The following is a 23,311-nucleotide window of genomic DNA, read 5'->3' on the forward strand; positions in this document are numbered from 1 at the left end:
TTAATGAGTTTTTTGGGTTCATTGAGAACATGGTTGTTGTTCAATAATAAAATTAATCCTCAAAAATACAACTTGCCTAATAATTCTGCACTCCCTGTATAGTGTATATAGAGGGAGGAGAGTATATAATGTATATAGAGAGAGTAGGGTATATAGTGTATATAAAGGGAGGACTGGAGGAGGGTATATAGAGGGAGGAGAGGGGGAAGGTATATAGTGTATATAGAGGGAGGGGTGGAGGAGGATATATAATGTATATAGAGGGAGGAGGGTATATAGAGGGAGGACTGGAGGAAGGTATATAGTGTATATAAAAGGAGGACTGGAGCAGAGTATATAATGTATATAGAGGGAGGACTGGAGAAGGGTATGTAGTGTATATAGAGGGAGGACTGGAGGGTATATAGAGGGAGGACTGGAGGAGGGTATGTAGTGTATATAGAGGGAGGACTGGAGGAGGGTATATAGTGTATATAGAGGGAGGACTGGAGGAGGGTATATAGTGTATATAGAGGGAGGGCTGGAGGAGGGTATATAGTGTATATAGAAGGAGGAGTGGAGGCGGGTATATAGTGTATATAGAGGGAGGACTGGAGGAGGGTATATAGTGTATATAGAGGGAGGACCGGAGGAGGGTATATATAGTGCATATATCTACTGTGAGGGGGCACATCTACTGTGATTAGCATAACTAATGTGTGGGACACTTAAGGGGGCATCACTGTGTGGAGGACACTAAGTGGACCTCCTGCTATGAAGGGGTATACACTGTATAGTGTATATAGAGGGAGGCGGGTATATAGTGTATATAGAGGGAGGACTGGAGGAGGGTATATAGTGTATATAGTGGGAGGACTGGAGGAGGGTATAAAGTGTATATAGGGGGACTGGAGGAGGGTATATAGTGTATATAGAGGGAGGACTGTAGAAGGGTATATAGTGTATATATAGGAGAATTGGAGAAGGGTATATAGTGTATATAGAGGGAGGAGGGTATATACTGTATATAGAGGGAGAAGTGGAGGAGGGTATATAGAGTATGTAGAGGGAGGACTGGAAAAGGGTATATAATGTATATAGATGGAGAAGTGGAGGAGGGTATATAGTGTATATAGAGGGAGGAGTGGAGGGGGGTATATAGTGTATATAGAGAGAGGAGTGGAGGAGGGTATATAGAGAGAGGAGTGAAGGAGGGTATATAGAGGGAGGAGTAGAGGAGGGTATATAGAGAAAAGAGTGGAGAAGTGTATATAGTGTATATAGAGAGAGGAGTGAATATAGAGTATATAGTGTATATCAGGGGTGCACAACCTTTTCTGCACAGAATGGTATCAAAGGCCACATGTGGCCCCCGTGCCACAAGTTGTGTACCCCTGGTGTATATAGAGGGAGGAGTGGAGGAGGGTATATAGTGTATATAGAGGGAGGAGTGGAGGAGGGTATATAGTGTATATAGAGGGAGGAGGGTATATAGAGGAGGAGGGTATATAGAGGGAGGATTGGAGGAGGGTATATAGAGGGAGAAGGGAATATAGAGGGAGGACTGGAGGAGGGTATATAGTGTATATATAGAGGAGGAGTGGAGGAGGGTATATAGAGAGAGGACTGGAGGAGGGTATATAATGTATATAGAGGGAGGAGGGTATATATAGGGAGGACTGGAGGAAGGTATACACTACGTGCAGAATTATTAGGCAAATGAGTATTTTGACCACATAGAGGGAGGAGTGGAGGAGGGTATATAGTGTATATAGAGGGAGGAGTGGAGGCAAAACTACAGTGTGGGGGGGGGGCACAGCGGAGGCAAAACTACAGTGTGGGGGGGGGCACAGCGGAGGCAAAACTACAGTGTGGGGGGGGGGGCACTCTGCAGGCAAAACCACAGTGTGGGGGGGCACTCTGCAGGCAAAACCACAGTGTGGGGGGGCACTCTGCAGGCAAAACCACAGTGTGGGGGGGCACTCTGCAGGCAAAACCACAGTGTGGGGGGGGGCACAGCGGAGGCAAAACTACAGTGTGGGGGGGCACAGCGGAGGCAAAACTACAGTGTGGGGGGGTACAGCGGAGGCAAAACAACAGTGTGGGGGGGCACAGTGGAGGCAAGACAACAGTGTAGGGGGGGCAAAGCAGAGGCAAAACAGTGTGGGGGGGGCACAGCGGAGGCAAAACTACTGCATCATACTCTGGGGGGCACTAAATGGGCATTATACTGCCTGGGGGCACTAAGGGTGGGTTTACATCATGTTTTTCCTGTCAGTTTTGATACAAAAAACGTATACGTTAATCGGATGTCTCAGACTGATAGCATACAGTGGCATCCGTTTCCCATACTGGACTGTGCAGTATACAAGAACGTGGTGCGCAGCGTTTTGTATCCTTTTTTTCATAACATGTACATCAAACGGAGGCATAAAACGTGATGTGAAGCCTCATTCACAAGTCCGTGTCCGTGCTCAAATCTGTGAGAAGGTGGTCAGTGATGCCTCCATGAAGGATCTGTGTATGGACCATGTGCCATCCGTGTTTCACTGATCCTGCAGGGCTGAAAAACCATTTTCAAAGCATATCTTCTTAATGATCCGTGAAGCACGGATGTAACATAGATGACATCCATGGTCTTCATGGACCCTTATACTATGATGGCCGTGATGGCTCCGTGAACATGGGACAAAATAGAGCATGCATCCGTGCTAAAAACACGGCCCGTGCTAGAACACTGATGTATGAATACACACATTAAAATGAATGGGGACGTGAGCTCTCCATGGAGAACTGATGTGTGAATGAGGCTTTAAGGGACATCACTCTGGTAGATGGCAATCAGCGGACATTCTTATTGTGTTGGGATCAGAGGCATGGCTTACTGCAAAAATTTGTGTGTGGACTCAGCAGGCAAAACCACAGTGTGGGGGGCACAGCGGAGGCAAAACTACAGTGTGGGGTGCACTCTGCAGGCAAAACCACAGTGTGGGGGGGGGCACAGCGGAGGCAAAACTACAGTGTGGGGGGCACAGCGGAGGCAAAACTACAGTGTGGGGGGGGGCACAGCGGAGTCAAAACTACAGTGTGGGGGGGGGGCACAGCGGAGTCAAAACTACAGTGTGGGGTGCACTCTGCAGGCAAAACCACAGTGTGGGGGGGGGGGCACAGCGGAGGCAAAACCACAGTGTGGGGGGGGGCACAGCGGAGGAAAAACTACAGTGTGGGGGGGCACAGCAGAGGCAAAACTACTGTGTGGGGGGGCACAGCAGAGGCAAAACTACTGTGTGGGGGGCACAGCAGAGGCAAAACTACTGTGTGGGGGGGCACAGCAGAGGCAAAACTACTGTGTGGGGGGGCACAGCAGAGGCAAAACTACTGTGTGGGGGGGGGGCACAGCGGAGGCAAAACTACAGTGTGGGGGGGGGCACAGTGGAGGCAAAACTACAGTGTGGGAGGGCACAGCGGAGGCAAAACTACAGTGTGGGGGGGCACAGCGGAGGCAAAACCACAGTGTGGGGGGGCACTCTGCAGGCAAAACCACAGTGTGGGGGGGCACTCTGCAGGCAAAACCACAGTGTGGGGGGGCACTCTGCAGGCAAAACCACAGTGTGGGGGGGCACTCTGCAGGCAAAACCACAGTGTGGGGGGGCACTCTGCAGGCAAAACCACAGTGTGGGGGGGCACTCTGCAGGCAAAACCACAGTGTGGGGGGGCACTCTGCAGGCAAAACCACAGTGTGGGGGGGGGGGCACAGCGGAGGCAAAACCACAGTGTGGGGGGGCACAGCGGAGGCAAAACTACAGTGTGGGGGGGGGTACAGCGGAGGCAAAACAACAGTGTGGGGGGGCACAGTGGAGGCAAAACAACAGTGTAGGGGGGGCAAAGCAGAGGCAAAACAGTGTGGGGGGGGCACAACGGAGGAAAAACTACAGTGTGGGGGGGCACAGCGGAGGCAAAACTACAGTGTGGGGGGCACAGCGGAGGCAAAACTACAGTGTGGGGGGGGCACAGCGGAGGCAAAACAACAGTGTGGGGGGGGGGGCACAGCGGAGGCAAAACTACAGTGTGGGGGGGGCACAGCGGAGGCAAAACAACAGTGTGGGGGGGGCACAGAGAAGGAAAAACCACATCAGGGAGTTAAAGGGATTCTGTCACCAGGTTTGGGGCTATAGAGATGCGTACATGCACGGCTAGATCGCCGCTAGCATGTCCGCAATATATCTGTCCTATAGGGCTGTGTGCTTTTATTTTCTTTAAAAAAGGATTTTATAGATATGTAAATGAGTGTTAAATGTGTCCAAGGGGCTGTACTAACCTTACTTGTGCCCAGCCACGCCCGCCGGTGAAGGAGCCCAACACCGCCTATCCTTCTTTCATCAACGATAGATAGCCGTAATCTCACGATGCGCGAGCTTGCGCATGCGCAGTGCCGGTATAGTGTTCCTTCCCTGTGCTGTCATCAGCCTCAGGGAAAGAACTGAGCATCGCAAGATTATGGCTATCTGTCGTTGATGAAAGGAGGAGACATAGGCGGTGCTGGGCTCCTTCACAGGCGGGCATGGCTGGGCACAAGTAAGGTTAGTACAGCCCCATGGACACATTTAACACTCATTTACATATCTATAAAATCCTTTTTTAAAGAAAATAAAAGCACACAGCCCTATAGGACAGGTATATTGCGGACATGCTAGCGGTGATCTAGCCGTGCATGTCCGTATCTCTATAGCCCCAAACCTGGTGACAGAATCCCTTTAAAATACCTTGTAAGGGGGTGTACTGTATGGTGAGCAATGTAACTGTGGGAGACTTTATAACAGCTTCTGGCAGCTCTTAGACCCCCAGCCCCTCACCAGAAATCACACAGCACACTGTAAGTGCTGCACTCTCCCAGCTCTGCTGCTCCTACAGCTCTTGTCCTGCATCTGGCACAGGCTGTAAGGGGCGGGAGGAAGCAGTCACATGATCTCATGACGTCATGCCCTCAAACAAGCCACTACATTCTAGACTCTACCATTGTTGTGCGGTTTTCCTGTAGTGACAGGTTGTAGCTCCGGTAATGCTGCGGCTCCGCTGTAAAACCCGGGAGGGCACTCACCTGCTGCAGGGGCTGACTGACCTCTCCAGTGTCCGGGAGCTGCAGGAGCGGATAGCCGGGCTGACCGGCATCTCGGGGCCCACACAGCGAGTAATGGTGGGCTACCCCCCGGCCAGCCTGGACCTCGCTGATGGGGACGCCGCACTACGAGATCTGCCGATCAAATCGGGTGAGAGGAGATTTGCTGTGACTGTCGGTGCCCTGCACATAATAACACTGTATGGCACCCCTTTATTTGTACCCTAGGAGTGTTCACACCTGGCAGTTATAGGGCAGATGTATCAAACTGCTGTCAAGTAGAACCAATCAGATTCCACCTTTCATATTCCAAAGGAGCTGTGAAAAATCAAATGTGGAATCTGATTGGTTGCTAAGGGAAACTAAGCCAGTTCTACTTGACACCAGAGATCGCCCCATGGTGGTGGTTCAGTGGCAGAGCATTGCGCTTCAGGAGCTGCTTATTTCTGGAGTTTAGCAGCAATTTGTGGCAGGTTCTGCCAGTGCTAAGTCTGAATACTCCCTGCTGTATCATTGCAGTGTGACACTTGTAATCTGTGTCTGTACGCCTCCATCCTGCCGTATGACGACTCTTTTTCAGGGCTCATGCACACGGCCATAGTTTCTGTCCGTATTCAATCTGCATTTCAACGCGGCCGTGTGCGGTCCACATCCGTATGTCCGTGTGCATGAGCCCCTCAGGCTGTGGTCACGTTCCTGGTGAAGCTCCAGTAGGATCCTCCATCCAGCGTGCTGTACTGTCCTAGCAACTGAAATGACCGAAACCCAGCAGACCCATGGGAATTGTCCACACCTGGCCATACGGGTGTTCTAGAAAGGCGCCCGCTTTTTTTTTTAGCCAGAGACCTGCTGAATCTAAAAGTGTATATGCGCTGAGTGCGTAAGACGCAGGGTTTTTTCTGCTTGGATTTTGTGCGGAAAATCTGCTTTATAATACTTTACCAGCAAAAGTTAAAGGGGTTTGCCGGGATTTTAATATCAATGACCTATCCTCAGAATAGGTAATCAATATTACATCGGCGGGGGTCCGACACCCAGCACCCCCGCCGTTCAGCTGTATGAAGGGAAGGTACGTGCATGCCGTCTCCCTCATCTTTTTCTGCTCGACATAGAAGCAGTGAGCAGGAAGAGAGATGGCATGTGCGTGCCTTCCCTTCATACAGCTGATCGTCGGGGGTGCTGGGTGTCGGACCCCCGCCAATGTAATATTGATGACCTATTGTGATAGGTCATCAATATTAAAAGCCCGGAGAACCCCTTTAATTAAATTTCCAAATCCCACATGGTGCATTTATTTTATTTAAAGGAATTGTCCACACCTGGACATATGGGTGTACTAGAAGGGCACCCGCTTTTTTTTAACTAGAGACCTGCTGAAGATCATGATTGTAATTGTCGTCCATGGATATTAAAGGGGTTTTCCCATCTCAGACAATGGGGCCATATCGCTAGGATATGCCCCCATTGTCTGATAGGTGCGGGTCCCGCACCTACAATGAGAACGGAGCCGGAAAATAAATGGAGGGTGCACTGCGCATGCGCAGCGCCCTCCATTCATTTCTATGGGGCCTCCGAAAATAGCAGAGTGCTGGCTCAGCTATTAGCGTCTGCCCCATAGAAATGAATGGGAGCATGGGCCGCGCATGTGCAGTGCTCTCCTGTTCACCTCTATGGGAGCGGCGCTTGGTGGTGGACGGACCCCGGGAAATCCAGGGTCCTCCAGCCACAGTGCTCCCTGCTTCGTTCTCGTTGTAGGTTCAGGTCCCAGCGGTGGGACCCTCACCTATCAGACAATGGGGATTGGGGGCATATCCTAGCAATATGCCCCCATTGTCTGAGATGGGAATACCCCTTTCATCTCATCTACACGCTGCGCTTGCAGTGCTGGTTTAGAAATCCAAAGCATGTCCATTGTTTGTGTGAAGGTTCAGTGCAGATTTCACCCTTAATATCGTCTCAAATTGGCATTAAAATCTGCAAGTACCATGTGGGTTTTGGTGCGAAATCCAGGAAAATATGCTGAAACTACTGCTGGCCATACACCTTAGATGGCTGTCATCCAAGTGCGAAGTAGGCCGACAGCTGTTACTCCTGAATGTCCCCACCTCTCCCAAGCATGCTGTTTTCAATGGTGCAAAATGAAATTAGGCCCTTCCAAACACTTCGAGCATCAGCTTTTCTCCATTGCAAACTAAGGATTCCGCATGCCTGGTCCTTCCTCCCCTTGTATCTGCCATTGACAAAGAGTCTGGACAACCCCAAATTAAATAGATGGTCGGCCAATCCTACAGAAATTGGCGGGTGCAGCCAAAATTCATCTGATGTGTAAGACTACCTTAAAGGGTTTCTTTGAGATTTATTTTTTATTGATGGCCTCCTTAAGATATAGATCATGAATATCTGTTTGGTGGGAGTCTGACTCTGGGTACCCCCTCCAATCAGTCGTTCTGCAGCGGCTCTTGAGCTACCAGTTCCAATAACTACACAGTGGATGGAGCTGGAGCCACAGTAGAAACTCTGATCGGCCGGGTTGCCCCAGAGTCAAATCCTCTCAGATCTGTTAGTGATGGCCTCTCCTGAGGATAGGTCAGCAGTAGAAAAGTCCCAGAGAACCCTATCTAAGACTCTAATTCCGAAGTGCACTGCAAAATACAACAAAGGGTGAAATTGACAGTTTCCGCCACAGAATAAGGTCAGATTTCTTCATGCCATTTTTCAGGGGCTTTTATTTAAAGGGGTGATCCGATATCTAAAATAATCCCCCCCAATGCCTGGGTCCCAATAGCAGGCCCCGATGGTGACTAGCCTCAAGGGGGCTATCTCTGTCATAGCCTGCTATTGGCTGCCCTGAGAATATGCTGTCGTGAGGGTGGCATATTATCATGGCTGGTCTAACCAAGCTTTCATACCAAGTGGTGGTTTGTATAATAGCTGCTAAGTAAGAATGACAAGGTCCTCCAATGGATTTGTAATACAGGTCCTTCTAAAAAAATTAGCATAGTGTGATAAAGTTCATTATTTTCTGTAATGTACTGATAAACATTAGACTGTCATATATTTTAGATTCATTACACACCAACTGAAGTAGTTCAAGCCTTTTATTGTTTTAATATTGATGATTTTGGCATACAGCTCATGAAAACCCAAATTTCCTATCTAAAAAAATTAGCATATTTCATCCGACCAATAAAAGCAAAGTGTTTTTAATACAAAAAAGTCAACCTTCAAATAATTATGTTCAGTTATGCACTCAATACTTGGTCGGGAATCCTTTTGCAGAAATGACTGCTTCAATGCGGCGTGGCATGGAGGCAATCAGCCTGTGGCACTGCTGAGGTGTTATGGAGGCCCAGGATGCTTCGATAGCGGCCTTAACCACCTCCGGACCGCCTAACGCACATGTGCGTTCCGGAGGTGGCAGGGCTGCGCACAGTCACGCATATACGCGTCATCTCGCGATACGCGAGATTTCCTGTGAACGCGCGCACACAGGCGCGCGCGCTCACAGGAACTGAAGGTAAGCGAGTGGATCTCCAGCCTGCCAGCGGCGATCGCTCGCTGGCAGGCTGGAGATCCGAATTTTTTAACCCCTAACAGGTATATTAGACGCTGTTTTCATAACAGCGTCTAATATACCTCCTACCTGGTCCTCTGGTAGTCCCTTTTGTTTGGATCGACCACCAGAGGACTCAGGTAGGTCAGTACAGTCGCACCAAACACCACACTACACTACACCCCACCCCCCCGGTCACTTATTAACCCCTTATAAACCCCTGATCACCCATGATCACCCCATATAAACTCCCTGATCACCCCCCTGTCATTGATCACCGCCCTGTCATTGATCACCCCCCTGTCAGGCTCCGTTCAGACGTCCGCATGATTTTTACGGATCCGATCCATGTATCCATGGATCCGTAAAAATCATGCGGAAGTCTGAATGGAGCCTTACAGGGGGGTGATCAATGACAGGCGGGTGATCACCCATATACACTCCCTGATCACCCCCTGTCATTGATCACCCCCCTGTCACTGATCACCCCCCCTGTAAGGCTCCATTCAGACGTCCGCATGATTTTTACGGATCCGATCCATGTATCCATGGATCCGTAAAAATCATGCGGACGTCTGAATGGAGCCTTACAGGGGGGGTGATCAGTGACAGGGGGGTGATCACCCTGATTACCCTGATCACCCCCTGTCATTGATAACCCCCCTGTCAGGCTCCATTCAGACGTCCGCATGATTTTTACGGATCCGATCCATGTATCCATGGATCCGTAAAAATCATGCGGACGTCTGAATGGAGCCTTACAGGGGGGGGTGATCAGTGACAGGGGGGTGATCACCCTGATTACCCCCTGTCATTGATAACCCCCCTGTAAGGCTCCATTCAGACGTCCGCATGCGTTCTGTGGATCCGATCCATGTATCCATGGATCCGTAAAAAATCATGCGGATGTCTGAATGGAGCCTTACAGGGGGGGTGATCAGTGACAGGGGGGTGATCACCCTGATTACCCTGATCACCCCCTGTCATTGATAACCCCCCTGTAAGGCTCCATTCAGACGTCCGCATGCGTTCTGTGGATCCGATCCATGTATCCATGGATCCGTAAAAAATCATGCGGATGTCTGAATGGAGCCTTACAGGGGGGGTGATCAGTGACAGGGGGGTGATCACCCTGATTACCCTGATCACCCGCCTGTCATTGATAACCCCCCTGTAAGGCTCCATTCAGACGTCCGCATGCGTTCTGTGGATCCGATCCATGTATCCATGGATCCGTAAAAAATCATGCGGATGTCTGAATGGAGCCTTACAGGGGGGGTGATCAGTGACAGGGGGGTGATCACCCTGATTACCCTGATCACCCCCTGTCATTGATAACCCCCCTGTAAGGCTCCATTCAGACGTCCGCATGCGTTCTGTGGATCCGATCCATGTATCCATGGATCCGTAAAAAATCATGCGGATGTCTGAATGGAGCCTTACAGGGGGGGTGATCAGTGACAGGGGGGTGATCACCCTGATTACCCTGATCACCCGCCTGTCATTGATAACCCCCCTGTAAGGCTCCATTCAGACGTCCGCATGCGTTCTGTGGATCCGATCCATGTATCCATGGATCCGTAAAAAATCATGCGGATGTCTGAATGGAGCCTTACAGGGGGGGTGATCAGTGACAGGGGGGTGATCACCCTGATTACCCTGATCACCCCCTGTCATTGATAACCCCCCTGTAAGGCTCCATTCAGACGTCCGCATGCGTTCTGTGGATCCGATCCATGTATCCATGGATCCGTAAAAAATCATGCGGATGTCTGAATGGAGCCTTACAGGGGGGGTGATCAGTGACAGGGGGGTGATCACCCTGATTACCCTGATCACCCCCTGTCATTGATAACCCCCCTGTAAGGCTCCATTCAGACGTCCGCATGCGTTCTGTGGATCCGATACATGTATCCATGGATCCGTAAAAAATCATGCGGATGTCTGAATGGAGCCTTACAGGGGGGGTGATCAGTGACAGGGGGGTGATCACCCTGATTACCCTGATCACCCCCTGTCATTGATAACCCCCCTGTAAGGCTCCATTCAGACGTCCGCATGCGTTCTGTGGATCCGATACATGTATCCATGGATCCGTAAAAAATCATGCGGATGTCTGAATGGAGCCTTACAGGGGGGGTGATCAATGACAGGGGGGTGATCAGGGAGTCTATATGGGTGATCACCCCCCTGTCATTGATCACCCCCCTGTCATTGATCACTCCCCCCCTGGTAAGGCTCCATTCAGCCATTTTTTTTGGCACAAGTTAGTGGAAATTTTTTGTCTGTTTTTGTTTTCGTTTTTTCTTACAAAGTCTCATATTCCACTAACTTGTGTCAAAAAATAAAATCTCACATGGACGCACCATACCCCTCACGGAATCCAAATGCGTAAACATTTTTAGACATTTATATTCCAGACTTCTCACGCTTTAGGGCCCCTAAAAAGCCAGGGCAGTATAAATACCCCACATGTGACCCCATTTCGGAAAGAAGACACCCCAAGGTATTCCGTGAGGGGCATATTGAGTCCATGAAAGATTGAAATTTTTGTCCTAAGTTAGCGGAAAGTGAGACTTTGTGAGAAAAAAAACAAAAAAAAATCAATATCCGCTAACTTATGCAAAAAAAAAAAAAAATTCTAGGAACTCGCCATGCCCCTCATTGAATACCTCGGGGTGTCTTCTTTCCAAAGTGGGGTCACATGTGGGGTATTTATACTGCCCTGGATTTTTAGGGGCCCTAAAGCATGAGAAGAAGTCTGGGATCCAAATGTCTAAAAATGCCCTCCTAAAAGGAATTTGGGCCCCTTTGCGCATCTAGGCTGCAAAAAAGTGTGACACATCTGGTATTGCCGTACTCAGGAGAAGTTGGGGAATGTGTTTTGGGGTGTCATTTTACATATACCCATGCTGGGTGAGAAAAATATCTTGGTCAAATGCCAACTTTGTATAAAAAAATGGGAAAAGTTGTCTTTTGCCAAGATATTTCTCTCACCCAGCATGGTTATATGTAAAATGACCCCCCAAAACACATTCCCCAACTTCTCCTGAGTACGGCGATACCAGATGTGTCACACTTTTTTGCAGCCAAGGTGGGCAAAGGGGCACATATTCCAAAGTGCACCTTTCAGATTTCGCAGGCCATTTTTTACACATTTTGATTTCAAGGTACTTCTTACACATTTGGGCCCCTAAATTGCCAGGGCAGTATAACTATGCCACAAGTGACCCCATTTTGGAAAGAAGACACCCCAAGGTATTCCGTGGGGGGCACGGCGAGTTCCTAGAATTTTTTATTTTTTGTCACAATTTAGCGGAAAATGCTGATTTTTCTTTTTTTTTCTTTTTTCCTTACAAAGTCTCATATTCCACTAACTTGCGACAAAAAATAAAAAATTCTAGGAACTCGCCATGCCCCTCACGGAATACCTTGGGGTGTCTTCTTTCCAAAATGGGGTCACTTGTGGGGTAGTTATACTGCCCTGGCAATTTAGGGGCCCAAATGTGTGAGAAGAACTTTGCAATCAAAATGTGTAAAAAATGCCCTGCAAAATCCGAAAGGTGCACTTTGGAATATGTGCCCCTTTGCCCACCTTGGCAGCAAAAAAGTGTGACACCTCTGGTATCGCCGTACTCAGGAGAAGTTGGGCAATGTGTTTTGGGGTGTCATTTTACATATACCCATGCTGGGTGAGAAAAATATCTTGGTCAAATGCCAACTTTGTATAAAAAAATTGGAAAAGTTGTCTTTTGCCAAGATATTTCTCTCACCCAGCATGGGTATATGTAAAATGACAGCCCAAAACACATTCCCCAACTTCTCCTGAGTACGGCGATACCAGATGTGTGACACTTTTTTGATGCCAAGGTGGGCAAAGGGGCACATATTCCAAAGTGCACCTTTCGGATTTCACCGGTCATTTTTTACAGATTTTGATTGCAAAGTACTTCTCACACATTTGGGCCCCTAAATTGCCAGGGCAGTATAACTACGCCACAAGTGACCCCATTTTGGAAAGAAGACACCCCAAGGTATTCCGTGAGGGGCATGGCGAGTTCCTAGAATTTTTTATTTTTTGTCGCAAGTTAGTGGAATATGAGACTTTGTAAGGAAAAAAGAGAAAAAAAAAAAAATCATCATTTTCCGCTAACTTGTGACAAAAAATAAAAAATTCTAGGAACTCGCAGTGCCCCTCACGGAATACCTTAGGGTGTCTTCTTTCCAAAATTGGGTCACTTGTGGCGTAGTTATACTGCCCTGGCAATTTAGGGGCCCAAATGTGTGAGAAGAACTTTGCAATCAAAATGTGTAAAAAATGCCCTGCAAAATCCGAAAGGTGCACTTTGGAATATGTGCCCCTATGCCCACCTTGGCAGCAAAAAAGTGTGACACATCTGGTATCGCCGTACTCAGGAGAAGTTGGGGAATGTGTTTTGGGGTGTCATTTTACATATACCCATGCTGGGTGAGAAAAATATCTTGGTCAAATGCCAACTTTGTATAAAAAAATGGGAAAAGTTGTCTTTTGCCAAGATATTTCTCTCACCCAGCATGGGTATATGTAAAATGACACCCCAAAACACATTCCCCAACTTCTCCTGAGTACGGCGATACCACATGTGTGACACTTTTTTGCTGCCAAGGTGGGCAAAGGGGCGCATATTCCAAAGTGCACCTTTCGGATTTCACCGGTCATTTCTTACACATTTTGATTGCAAAGTTCTTCTCACACATTTGGGCCCCTAAATTGCCAGGGCAGTATAACTACCCCACAAGTGACCCCATTTTGGAAAGAAGACACCCCAAGGTATTCTGTGAGGGGCATGGTGAGTTCCTAGAATTTTTTATTTTTTGTCGCAAGTTAGTGGAATATGAGACTTTGTAAGAAAAAAAAAAAAAAAAAAATCATCATCATTTTCCGCTAACTTGTGACAAAAAATAAAAAGTTCTATGAACTCACTATGCCCATCAGCGAATACCTTAGGGTGTCTACTTTCCGAAATGGGGTCATTTGTGGGGTTTTTCTACTGTTTGGGCATTGTAGAACCTCAGGAAACATGACAGGTGCTCAGAAAATCAGAGCCGTTTCAAAAAGCGGAAATTCACATTTTTGTACCATAGTTTGTAAATGCTATAACTTTTACCCAAACCATTTTTTTTTTGCCCAAACATTTTTTTTTTATCAAAGACATGTAGAACTATAAATTTAGCGAAAAATTTATATATGGATGTCGTTTTTTTTGCAAAATTTCACAGCTGAAAGTGAAAAATGTCATTTTTTTGCAAATAAATCGTTACAGTTTGATTAATAACAAAAAAAGTAAAAATGTCAGCAGCAATAAAATACCACCAAATGAAAGCTCCATTAGTGAGAAGAAAAGGAGGTAAAATTCATTTGGGTGGTAAGTTGCATGACCGAGCGATAAACGGTGAAATTAGTGTAGTGCCGAAGTGTAAAAAGTGGCCTGGTCATGAAGGGGGTTTCACCTAGCGGGGCTGAAGTGGTTAAAGGGGTTGTCCCACTTCATTAACCACCTCCGGACCGCCTAACGCACATGTGCGTTCCGGAGGTGGCAGGCTGGCGCACAGTCACGCATATATGCGTCATCTCGCGAGACGCGAGATTTCCTGTGAACGCGCGCACACAGGCGCGCGCGCTCACAGGAACGGAAGGTAAGCGAGTGGATCTCCAGCATGCCAGCGGCGATCGTTCGCTGGCAGGCTGGAGATCCGAATTTTTTAACCCCTAACAAGTATATTAGACGCTGTTTTCATAACAGCGTCTAATATACCTCCTACCTGGTCCTCTGGTGGTCCCTTTTGTTAGGATCGACCACCAGAGGACTCAGGTAGGTCAGTACAGTCGCACCAAACACCACACTACACTACACTACACTACACCCCCCCCCCGTCACTTATTAACCCCTTATAAACCCCTGATCACCCATGATCACCCCATATACACTCCCTGATCACCCCTTGTCATTGATCACCCCCCTGTCATTGATCACCCCCCTGTAAGGCTCCATTCAGACGTCCGCATGTTTTTTGCGGATCCATGGATACATGGATCGGATCCGCAAAACACATGCGGACGTCTGAATGGAGCCTTACAGGGGGGTGATCACCCATATACACTCCCTGATCACCCCCTGTCATTGATCACCCCCCTGTAAGGCTCCATTCAGACGTCCGCATGATTTTTACGGATCCATGGATACATGGATCGGATCCGCAAAACACATGCGGACGTCTGAATGGAGCCTTACAGGGGGTGATCAATGACAGGCGGGTGATCACCCATATACACTCCCTGATCACCCCCCTGTCATTGTTAACCCCCCTGTAAGGCTCCATTCAGACGTCCGCATGTTTTTTGTGGATCCGATCCATGTATCCATGGATCCGTAAAAAATCATGCGGATGTCTGAATGGAGCCTTACAGGGGGGGTGATCAGTGACAGGGGGGTGATCACCCTGATCACCCCCTGTCATTAATAACCCCCCTGTAAGGCTCCATTCAGACGTCCGCATGTTTTTTGTGGATCCGATCCATGGATCCGTAAAAAATCATGCGGATGTCTGAATGGAGCCTTACAGGGGGGGTGATCAGTGACAGGGGGGTGATCACCCTGATCACCCTGATCACCCCCTGTCATTGATAACCCCCCTGTAAGGCTCCATTCAGACGTCCGCATGTGTTTTGCGGATCCGATCCATGGATCCGTAAAAATTATACGGACGTCTGAATGGAGCCTTACCAGGGGGGTGATCAATGACAGGGGGGTGATCCGGGAGTCTATATGGGTGATTACCCCCCTGTCATTGATCACCTCACCCCCCCCCCCCCCCCCCTATAAGGCTCCATTCAGACATTTTTTTTGGCACAAGTTAGCGGCAATTTTTTTTTTTTTTTTTTTTTTTTTTTTTCTTACTAAGTCTCATATTCCACTAACTTGTGTCAAAAAATAAAATCTCACATGGACGCACCATACCCCTCACGGAATCCAAATGCGTAAACATTTTTAGACATTTATATTCCAGACTTCTTCTCACGCTTTAGGGCCCCTAAAAAGCCAGGGCAGTATAAATACCCCACATGTGACCCCATTTCGGAAAGAAGACACCCCAATGTATTCGCTGAGGGGCATATTGAGTCCATGAAAGATTGAAATTTTTGTCCTAAGTTAGCGGAAAGTGAGACTTTGTGAGAAAAAAACCAAAAAAATCAATTTCCGCTAACTTATGCAAAAAATAAAAAATTTCTAGGAACTCGCCAGGCCCCTCATTGAATACCTTGGGGTGTCTTCTTTCCAAAGTGGGGTCACATGTGGGGTATTTATACTGCCCTGGCTTTTTAGAGGCCCGAAAGTGTGAGAAGAAGTCTGGGATCCAAATGTCTAAAAATGCCCTCCTAAAAGGAATTTGGGCCCCTTTGCGCATCTAGGCTGCAAAAAAGTGTGACACATCTGGTATCGCCGTACTCAGGAGAAGTTGGGGAATGTGTTTTGGGGTGTCATTTTACATATACCCATGCTGGGTGAGAAAAATATCTTGGCAAAAGATAACTTTTCCCATTTTTTTATACAAAGTTGGCATTTGACCAAGATATTTTTCTCACCCAGCATGGGTATATGTAAAATGACACCCCAAAACACATTCCCCAACTTCTCCTGAGTACGGCGATACCAGATGTGTCACACTTTTTTGCTGCCAAGGTGGGCAAAGGGGCACATATTCCAAAGTGCACCTTTTGGATTTCACCGGTCATTTTTTACACATTTTGATTGCAAAGTTCTTCTCACACATTTGGGCCCCTAAATTGCCAGGGCAGTATAACTACCCCACAAGTGACCCCATTTTGGAAAGAAGACACCCCAAGGTATTCTGTGAGGGGCATGGCGAGTTCCTAGAATTTTTTATTTTTTGTCGCAAGTTAGTGGAATATGAGACTTTGTAAGAAAAAATAAAAATAAAATAAATCATCATCATTTTCCGCTAACTTGTGACAAAAAATAAAAAGTTCTATGAACTCACTATGCCCATCAGCGAATACCTTAGGGTGTCTACTTTCCGAAATGGGGTCATTTGTGGGGTTTTTCTACTGTTTGGGCATTGTAGAACCTCAGGAATCATGACAGGTGCTCAGAAAGTCAGAGCTGTTTCAAAAAGCGGAAATTCACATTTTTGTACCATAGTTTGTAAACGCTATAACTTTTACCCAAACCATTTTTTTTTGCCCAAACATTTTTTTTTTTTATCAAAGACATGTAGAACAATAAATTTGGCGAAAAATTTATATATGGATGTCGTTTTTTTTGCAAAATTTTACAGCTGAAAGTGAAAAATGTCATTTTTTTGCAAATAAATCGTTACAGTTTGATTAATAACAAAAAAAGTAAAAATGTCAGCAGCAATAAAATACCACCAAATGAAAGCATTAGTGAGAAGAAAAGGAGGTAAAATTCATTTGGGTGGTAAGTTGCATGACCGAGCGATAAACGGTGAAAGGAGTGTAGTGCCGAAGTGCAAAAAGTGCTCTGGTCATGAAGGGGGTTTCACCTAGCGGGGCTGAAGTGGTTAAATAGGGTTACATTAAATCATTGCCCACCACTGAACATTTCCTCTAATACATGTCATAAAAAAAACCATAGCATTCAGCCTAAAAACGCTCCTTTCACTCCCCTTTGTTTGTGCTGGTATCCCATGGATACAGCCGCATCTCACCGGCCGCATCAATGCCGCACCTGCACACTGGTAACTATTGCGATCCTACAGCCGGCCTCTCACTCACACTGTGAGCGCGCACGTCGCATAGTTCTGCTCTCTCCCTCCCCCTGTGCTACTGCTGCCGCCTCCGCCAATAAGAAGAGACGGGAGGAGGAGGGGAGGGGCTGTGGCCACTGCGCCACAAATAATGAAAACTGACCTGTAATACAAATACTATTTCACTCCGGCACCCACCTCCTGCATTTGTATTAACATTGGTGGCGCAGTGCGCCCCCCCCCCCCAGTATAATAAACATTGAGTGCGGCCCCCCCCAGTATAATAAACATTGAGTGCGGCCCCCCCAGTATAATAAACATTGAGTGCGGCCCCCCCAGTATAATAAACATTGAGTGCGGCCCCCCCAGTATAATAAACATTGAGTGCGGCCCCCCCAGTATAATAAACATTGAGTGCGGCCCCCCCAGTATAATAAACATTGAGTGGCCCCACCCCCAGTATAATAAACATTGAGTGCGGCCCCCCACCCCCCCCAGTATAATAAACATTGAGTGGGCCCCCCCCCCCCCCCCCCCCCCACCCCCCCAGTATAATAACATTGAGTGCGGCCACCCCCATCCAGTATAATAAAACATTGAGTGCGGCCCCCCCCCCCCCCGCAGTATAATAAACATTGAGTGCGGCCCCCCCAGTATAATAAACATGAGTGCGGCCCCCCCAGTATAATAAACATTGAGTGCGGCCCCCCCAGTATAATAAACATTGAGTGCGGCCCCCCCAGTATAATAACATGACGTGCGGCCCCCCCAGTATAATAAACATTGAGTGCGGCCCCCCCAGTATAATAAACTTGAGTGCGGCCCCCCAGTTATAATAAACATTGAGTGCGGCCCCCCCAGTATAATAAACATGAGTGCGGCCCCCCCAGTATAATAAACATTGAGTGCGGCCCCCCCCCCAGTACTAATAACATTGAGGCGGCCCCCCCCCCCGTATAATAAACATTGAGTGCGGCCCCCCCCCCCGCCACACCAGTATAATAAACATTGAGTGCGCCCCCCCCCCCCCAGTATAATAAACATTGAGTGCGGCCCCCCCCCCAGTATAATAAACATTGAGTGCGGCCCCCCCAGTATAATAAACATTGAGTGCGGCCCCCCCAGTATAATAAACATTGAGTGCGGCCCCCCCAGTATAATAAACATTGAGTGCGGCCCCCCCCCCCAGTATAATAAACATTGAGTGCGGCCCCCCCCCCCCAGTATAATAAACATTGAGTGCGCCCCCCCCCCCCCAGTATAATAAACATTGAGTGCGCCCCCCCCCCCCAGTATAATAAACATTGAGTGCGGCCCCCCCCCCAGTATAATAAACATTGAGTGCGGCCCCCCCAGTATAATAAACATTGAGTGCGGCCCCCCCAGTATAATAAACATTGAGTGCGGCCCCCCCAGTATAATAAACATTGAGTGCGGCCCCCCCCCCCAGTATAATAAACATTGAGTGCGGCCCCCCCCCCCAGTATAATAACATTGAGTGCGCCCCCCCCCCCCAGTATAATAAACATTGAGTGCGCCCCCCCCCCCAGTATAATAAACATTGAGTGCGGCCCCCCCCCCCAGTATAATAAACATTGAGTGCGGCCCCCCCAGTATAATAAACATTGAGTGCGGCGCCCCCCCCCCCCCCAGTATAATATACATTGAGTGCGGCCCCCCCCCCCCCCCAGTATAATATACATTGAGTGCGGCCCCCCCCCCCCCAGTATAATATACCTCGAGTGCGGCCCCCCCCCCCCAGTATAATATACCTCGAGTGCGGCCCCCCCCCCCCCCCAGTATAATATACATTGAGTGCGGCCCCCCCCCCCAGTATAATATACCTCGAGTGCGGCCCAATGAGGGCGCACTCAATGTTTATTATACTGGGGGGGGGGGGCGCACTCAATGTTTATTATACTGGGGGGGGCGCACTCAATGTTTATTATACTGGGGGGGGCGCACTCAATGTTTATTATACTGGGGGGGGCGCACTCAATGTTTATTATACTGGGGGGGGCGCACTCAATGTTTATTATACTGGGGGGGGGGCGCACTCAATGTTTATTATACTGGGGGGGGGGCGCATTCAATGTTTATTATACTGGGGGGGGGGGCGCATTCAATGTTTATTATACTGGGGGGGGGGGGGGCCCTCACATACATTGTCGGCTCCAGAAGGATGACTCATCCACATGAACGAACACGCAAGGACTGAGCTCTCAGGGTGAGTCATGAGGAGGCGTGGCCTTCAGTCAACTGCCAGAGTCAAACCAGGAAGTTATCAGGACATCTACTGCTGGTAAGATTGAAAAAGCAAAGTGGGACAACCCCTTTAAGCTCATCGAAAGTGTTGGGTCTTGCGTCTCTCAACTTTCTCTTCCCAATATCCCACAGATTCTCTCTTTTGGCACTGTGAGCAGGTGCCAGGCCGTGCTGAAAAATGAAATCTTCCTCTCCATAAAGCTTTTCAGCAGATGGAAGCATGAAGTGCTGCAAAATCTCCTGATAGCTAGCTGCATTGACCCTGCCCTTGATAAAACACAGTGGACCAACACCAGCAGCTGACATGGCACCCCAGACCGTCACTGACTGTGGGTACTTGACACTGGACTTCAGGCATTTTGGCATTTCCCTCTCCCCAGTCTTCCTCCAGACTCTGGCACCTTGATTTCCTAATGACATGCAAAATTAGCTTTCATCCGAAAAAAGTACTTTGGACCACTGAGCAACAGTCCAGTGCTGCTTCTCTGTAGCCCAGGTCAGGCGCTTCTGCCGCTGTTTCTGGTTCAAAAGTGGCTTGACCTGGGGAATGTGGCACCTGTAGCCCATTTCCTGCACACGCCTGTACACGGTGGCTCTGGATGTTTCTACTCCAGACTCAGTCCACTGCTTCCGCAGGTCCCCCAAGGTTTGGAATCGGTCCTTCTCCACAATCTTCCTCAGGGTCCGGTCACCTCTTCTCGTTGTGCAGCGTTTTCTGCCACACTTTTTCCTTCCCACAGACTTCCCACTGAGGTGCCTTGATACAGCACTCTGGGAACAGCCTATTCGTTCAGAAATTTCTTTGTGTCTTACCCTCTTGCTTGAGGGTGTCAATGATGGCCTTCTGGACAGCAGTCAGGTCGGCAGTCTTACCCATGATTGCGGTTATGAGTAATGAACCAGGCTGGGAGTTTTTAAAAGCCTCAGGAATCTTTTGTAGGTGTTTAGAGTTAATTAGTTGATTCAGATGATTAGGTTAATAGCTCGTTTAGAGAACCTTTTCATGATATGCAAATTTTTTTAGATAGGAATTTGGGGTTTTCATGAGCTGTTGTCACCACCAGACATCTGAGAAGCTCTGACAGATGCCTTTCAGAACCTCCTCCTTGAGCTTCCTTTGTTTTGCTTTCAGTTCCTCATCTTGTTAGCCTCTCTCAGCTGTCATGTAGTTGGACTGATTGCATCCCTTTAAATTCCTCCCCATACTGCATCAGTGTGCGGTTTATATTTCTTCCTGGAGTGTGTGTGCATGCTGATTCTACTTCCCACTCTTCTACAAGATAAGTGTTGTGCATCCTTTTGTGTTTTTCTGTTTGCTGGATCCCAGGTGACCCTGACTCCCTCCGTATCTAGTGTAGGGAGCCGGTGGTCGTGTCCCCTCACTATTATAGGGCGTTCAGGTGTTATACAGTCGAGGTACGAGGATATGCGATCATCTACCATTGGGATTATCGCATAGGCTGAGCAGTAAGGGAGAGAGCCAGGTCTGATGCAGGGGTCTCCCTTTTGTTCCTTAGTTTTGGATCCAGTGAGTCGTATATTTATTTTGTGTTGTCTTGTTTCCTGTACACCTTCCGTGACAGCTGTATGCCAAAATCATCAATATTAAAACAATAAAAGGCTTGAACTACTTCAGTTGTGTGTAATGAATCTAAAATATATGAAAGTCTAATGTTTATCAGTACATTACAGAAAATAATGAACTTTATCACAATATGCTATTTTTTTTTAGAGGGACCTGTACATGGCCCCCGTTTCTTAGTGTATCATTATGAACCTGCAGATGGTAATCCCAGGCCTTATGTTTCCTTTCTGTCTTTCTTCTGTAACAGGGGACACTCTTATTGTGGAAGAAGATAAAAGTAAACCTACAACTACCTCAATACATAGTATCAATGATCGAACCATAATAAAACGTCCACAGATTGTCCGACGAGTGGTACCAGCTGACAATTCTTGCCTCTTCACAAGTGTTTATTATGTGGTAGAGGGTGGCGTGTATGACCCAGCCTGTGCCCCAGAGATGCGAAGTTTAATTGCTGAGATTGTTGCCAGTGATCCGACAAGTTACAGTGAAGCAGTTCTAGGTAAGAGCAATGAAGAGTATTGTGCCTGGATACGCAGAGAGGACACCTGGGGAGGTGCCATAGAAGTATCCATACTTTCCAAGTTTTATCAGTGCGAGATCTGCGTTGTGGACACCCAGACAGTGAGGATTGACCGTTTCGGGGAAGATGCTGGCTACAGTAGAAGAGTTCTGCTGATTTATGATGGGATTCACTACGACCCCTTGCAGCGGCAGTTTCCAGATTCCGACATGCCACCCATGACCATTTTTTCCACGTCTGACGATGAGGCGTTGGTGCAGGCCTTAGAGCTTGCAGATGATGCCAGGCGAAAGAGGCAGTTTACAGATGTTAACAAATTCGCCCTGCGCTGTATGGTTTGCCAAAAAGGATTAACAGGACAGTCGGCAGCAAGGGATCATGCCAAGGAAACGGGCCATACCAACTTTGGCGAGGTGTAACTACGGCACCACTCCTAATAGGATTGGTGGAAGCTACCTCACGTCTGAACCCAGGTTACAGAAAAGGAAAACTCACAAATGAGATTTGTCCTTTTCTTGGCTTTGTTCCTGGATCAGAAAGCAGTAAAACTGTTCAATCTTCACAGGTTTACCTTATTGTATGAGCATCGTATCCTCCCATTGCATTCCCTCGTCTGTCAGTTTGGTCTGAGGAGGTCCTCTAGAATACCCTTGACCAAGATCAGTGTTTCATGAGCTTTTAACCTAGACTGTTTACAAGCCGAGCAGATGTTACGTATTTATTTTCAGCATTGCATGTTATATAATGACCGTCGCACCCATCATCATCTATTTTACTACATTATGTGTAGCCGTGATACAGCCCTTGGCGTAAGGCGGCTGCAGGCAAGTATTAGGAAAGTCTGGAAATGTTTTTACGTTTTTATGCTCCCATCTATGCTGGAATTGAGTTTTTATTTTACAGTGTGTATTTGGTTGGTGTAACCAGCTGCTGTACTACTCCATACTTGCACTAGATGAGCCTTTATATCACCATGTTTCAGCTAAGCGTAATAACTGAGCGCATGCTGCGTCCGATTACAGTATTTAGCTGGAATAAAGTGCCGATGTTGGGATGAGAAGGACTCTACTCCTTTTGATATTTGTGTTTTTATAAGCTACTTATTCATGAACTTTTCTTTTCATTTGACTGAAACAATCTCCAGGGATAGTCATGTTGTCCTTGTCCGTAATATTAACCTGTGACAATCTACAAAGCCTAGGGTGTGCAGAAGAGAAGTGCTGCCTCTTTATGTCTATGTGATTACCAATGTCATAAGCAACAGTCATCTCCATAAAACCATCTATGTCACATATATCGCTCCCACCGAAAATGAGCTATGGCATCTGCCTAATAGGTATAGGGTCAAATCGTGTACATTGGAGTACTCTCATGGTTACAACCAGACTTATAATTGGGGCTTCTCTAATCCTATTGTTTTTAAGAACTGCTACAATAAAATGAGTAATTCTCAGCTTACCAATCCCTCTGCCTATACTTCTCTGGTACCCTTCCCGTCTGTGCAGGGATGTTGTGGGGCAG

General features: G+C 47.7%; 1 protein-coding gene across 1 annotated transcript; it reads left to right on the forward strand.

Annotated features, from left to right (window-relative positions):
* The first annotated feature begins 4,988 nt into the window (after positions 1-4,988).
* On the forward strand, positions 4,989-22,850 carry YOD1 (YOD1 deubiquitinase). Its single transcript, XM_044288363.1, has 2 exons — positions 4,989-5,246; positions 21,515-22,850. Exons 1-2 carry the CDS (start codon positions 5,039-5,041, stop codon positions 22,207-22,209), a joined length of 903 nt encoding a protein of 300 aa, XP_044144298.1. The 5' UTR covers positions 4,989-5,038; the 3' UTR covers positions 22,210-22,850.
* Positions 22,851-23,311: the final 461 nt, after the last annotated feature.

This window comes from Bufo gargarizans, chromosome 3 (genome assembly GCF_014858855.1).
Source record: "Bufo gargarizans isolate SCDJY-AF-19 chromosome 3, ASM1485885v1, whole genome shotgun sequence".
NCBI lineage: Eukaryota > Metazoa > Chordata > Amphibia > Anura > Bufonidae > Bufo > Bufo gargarizans.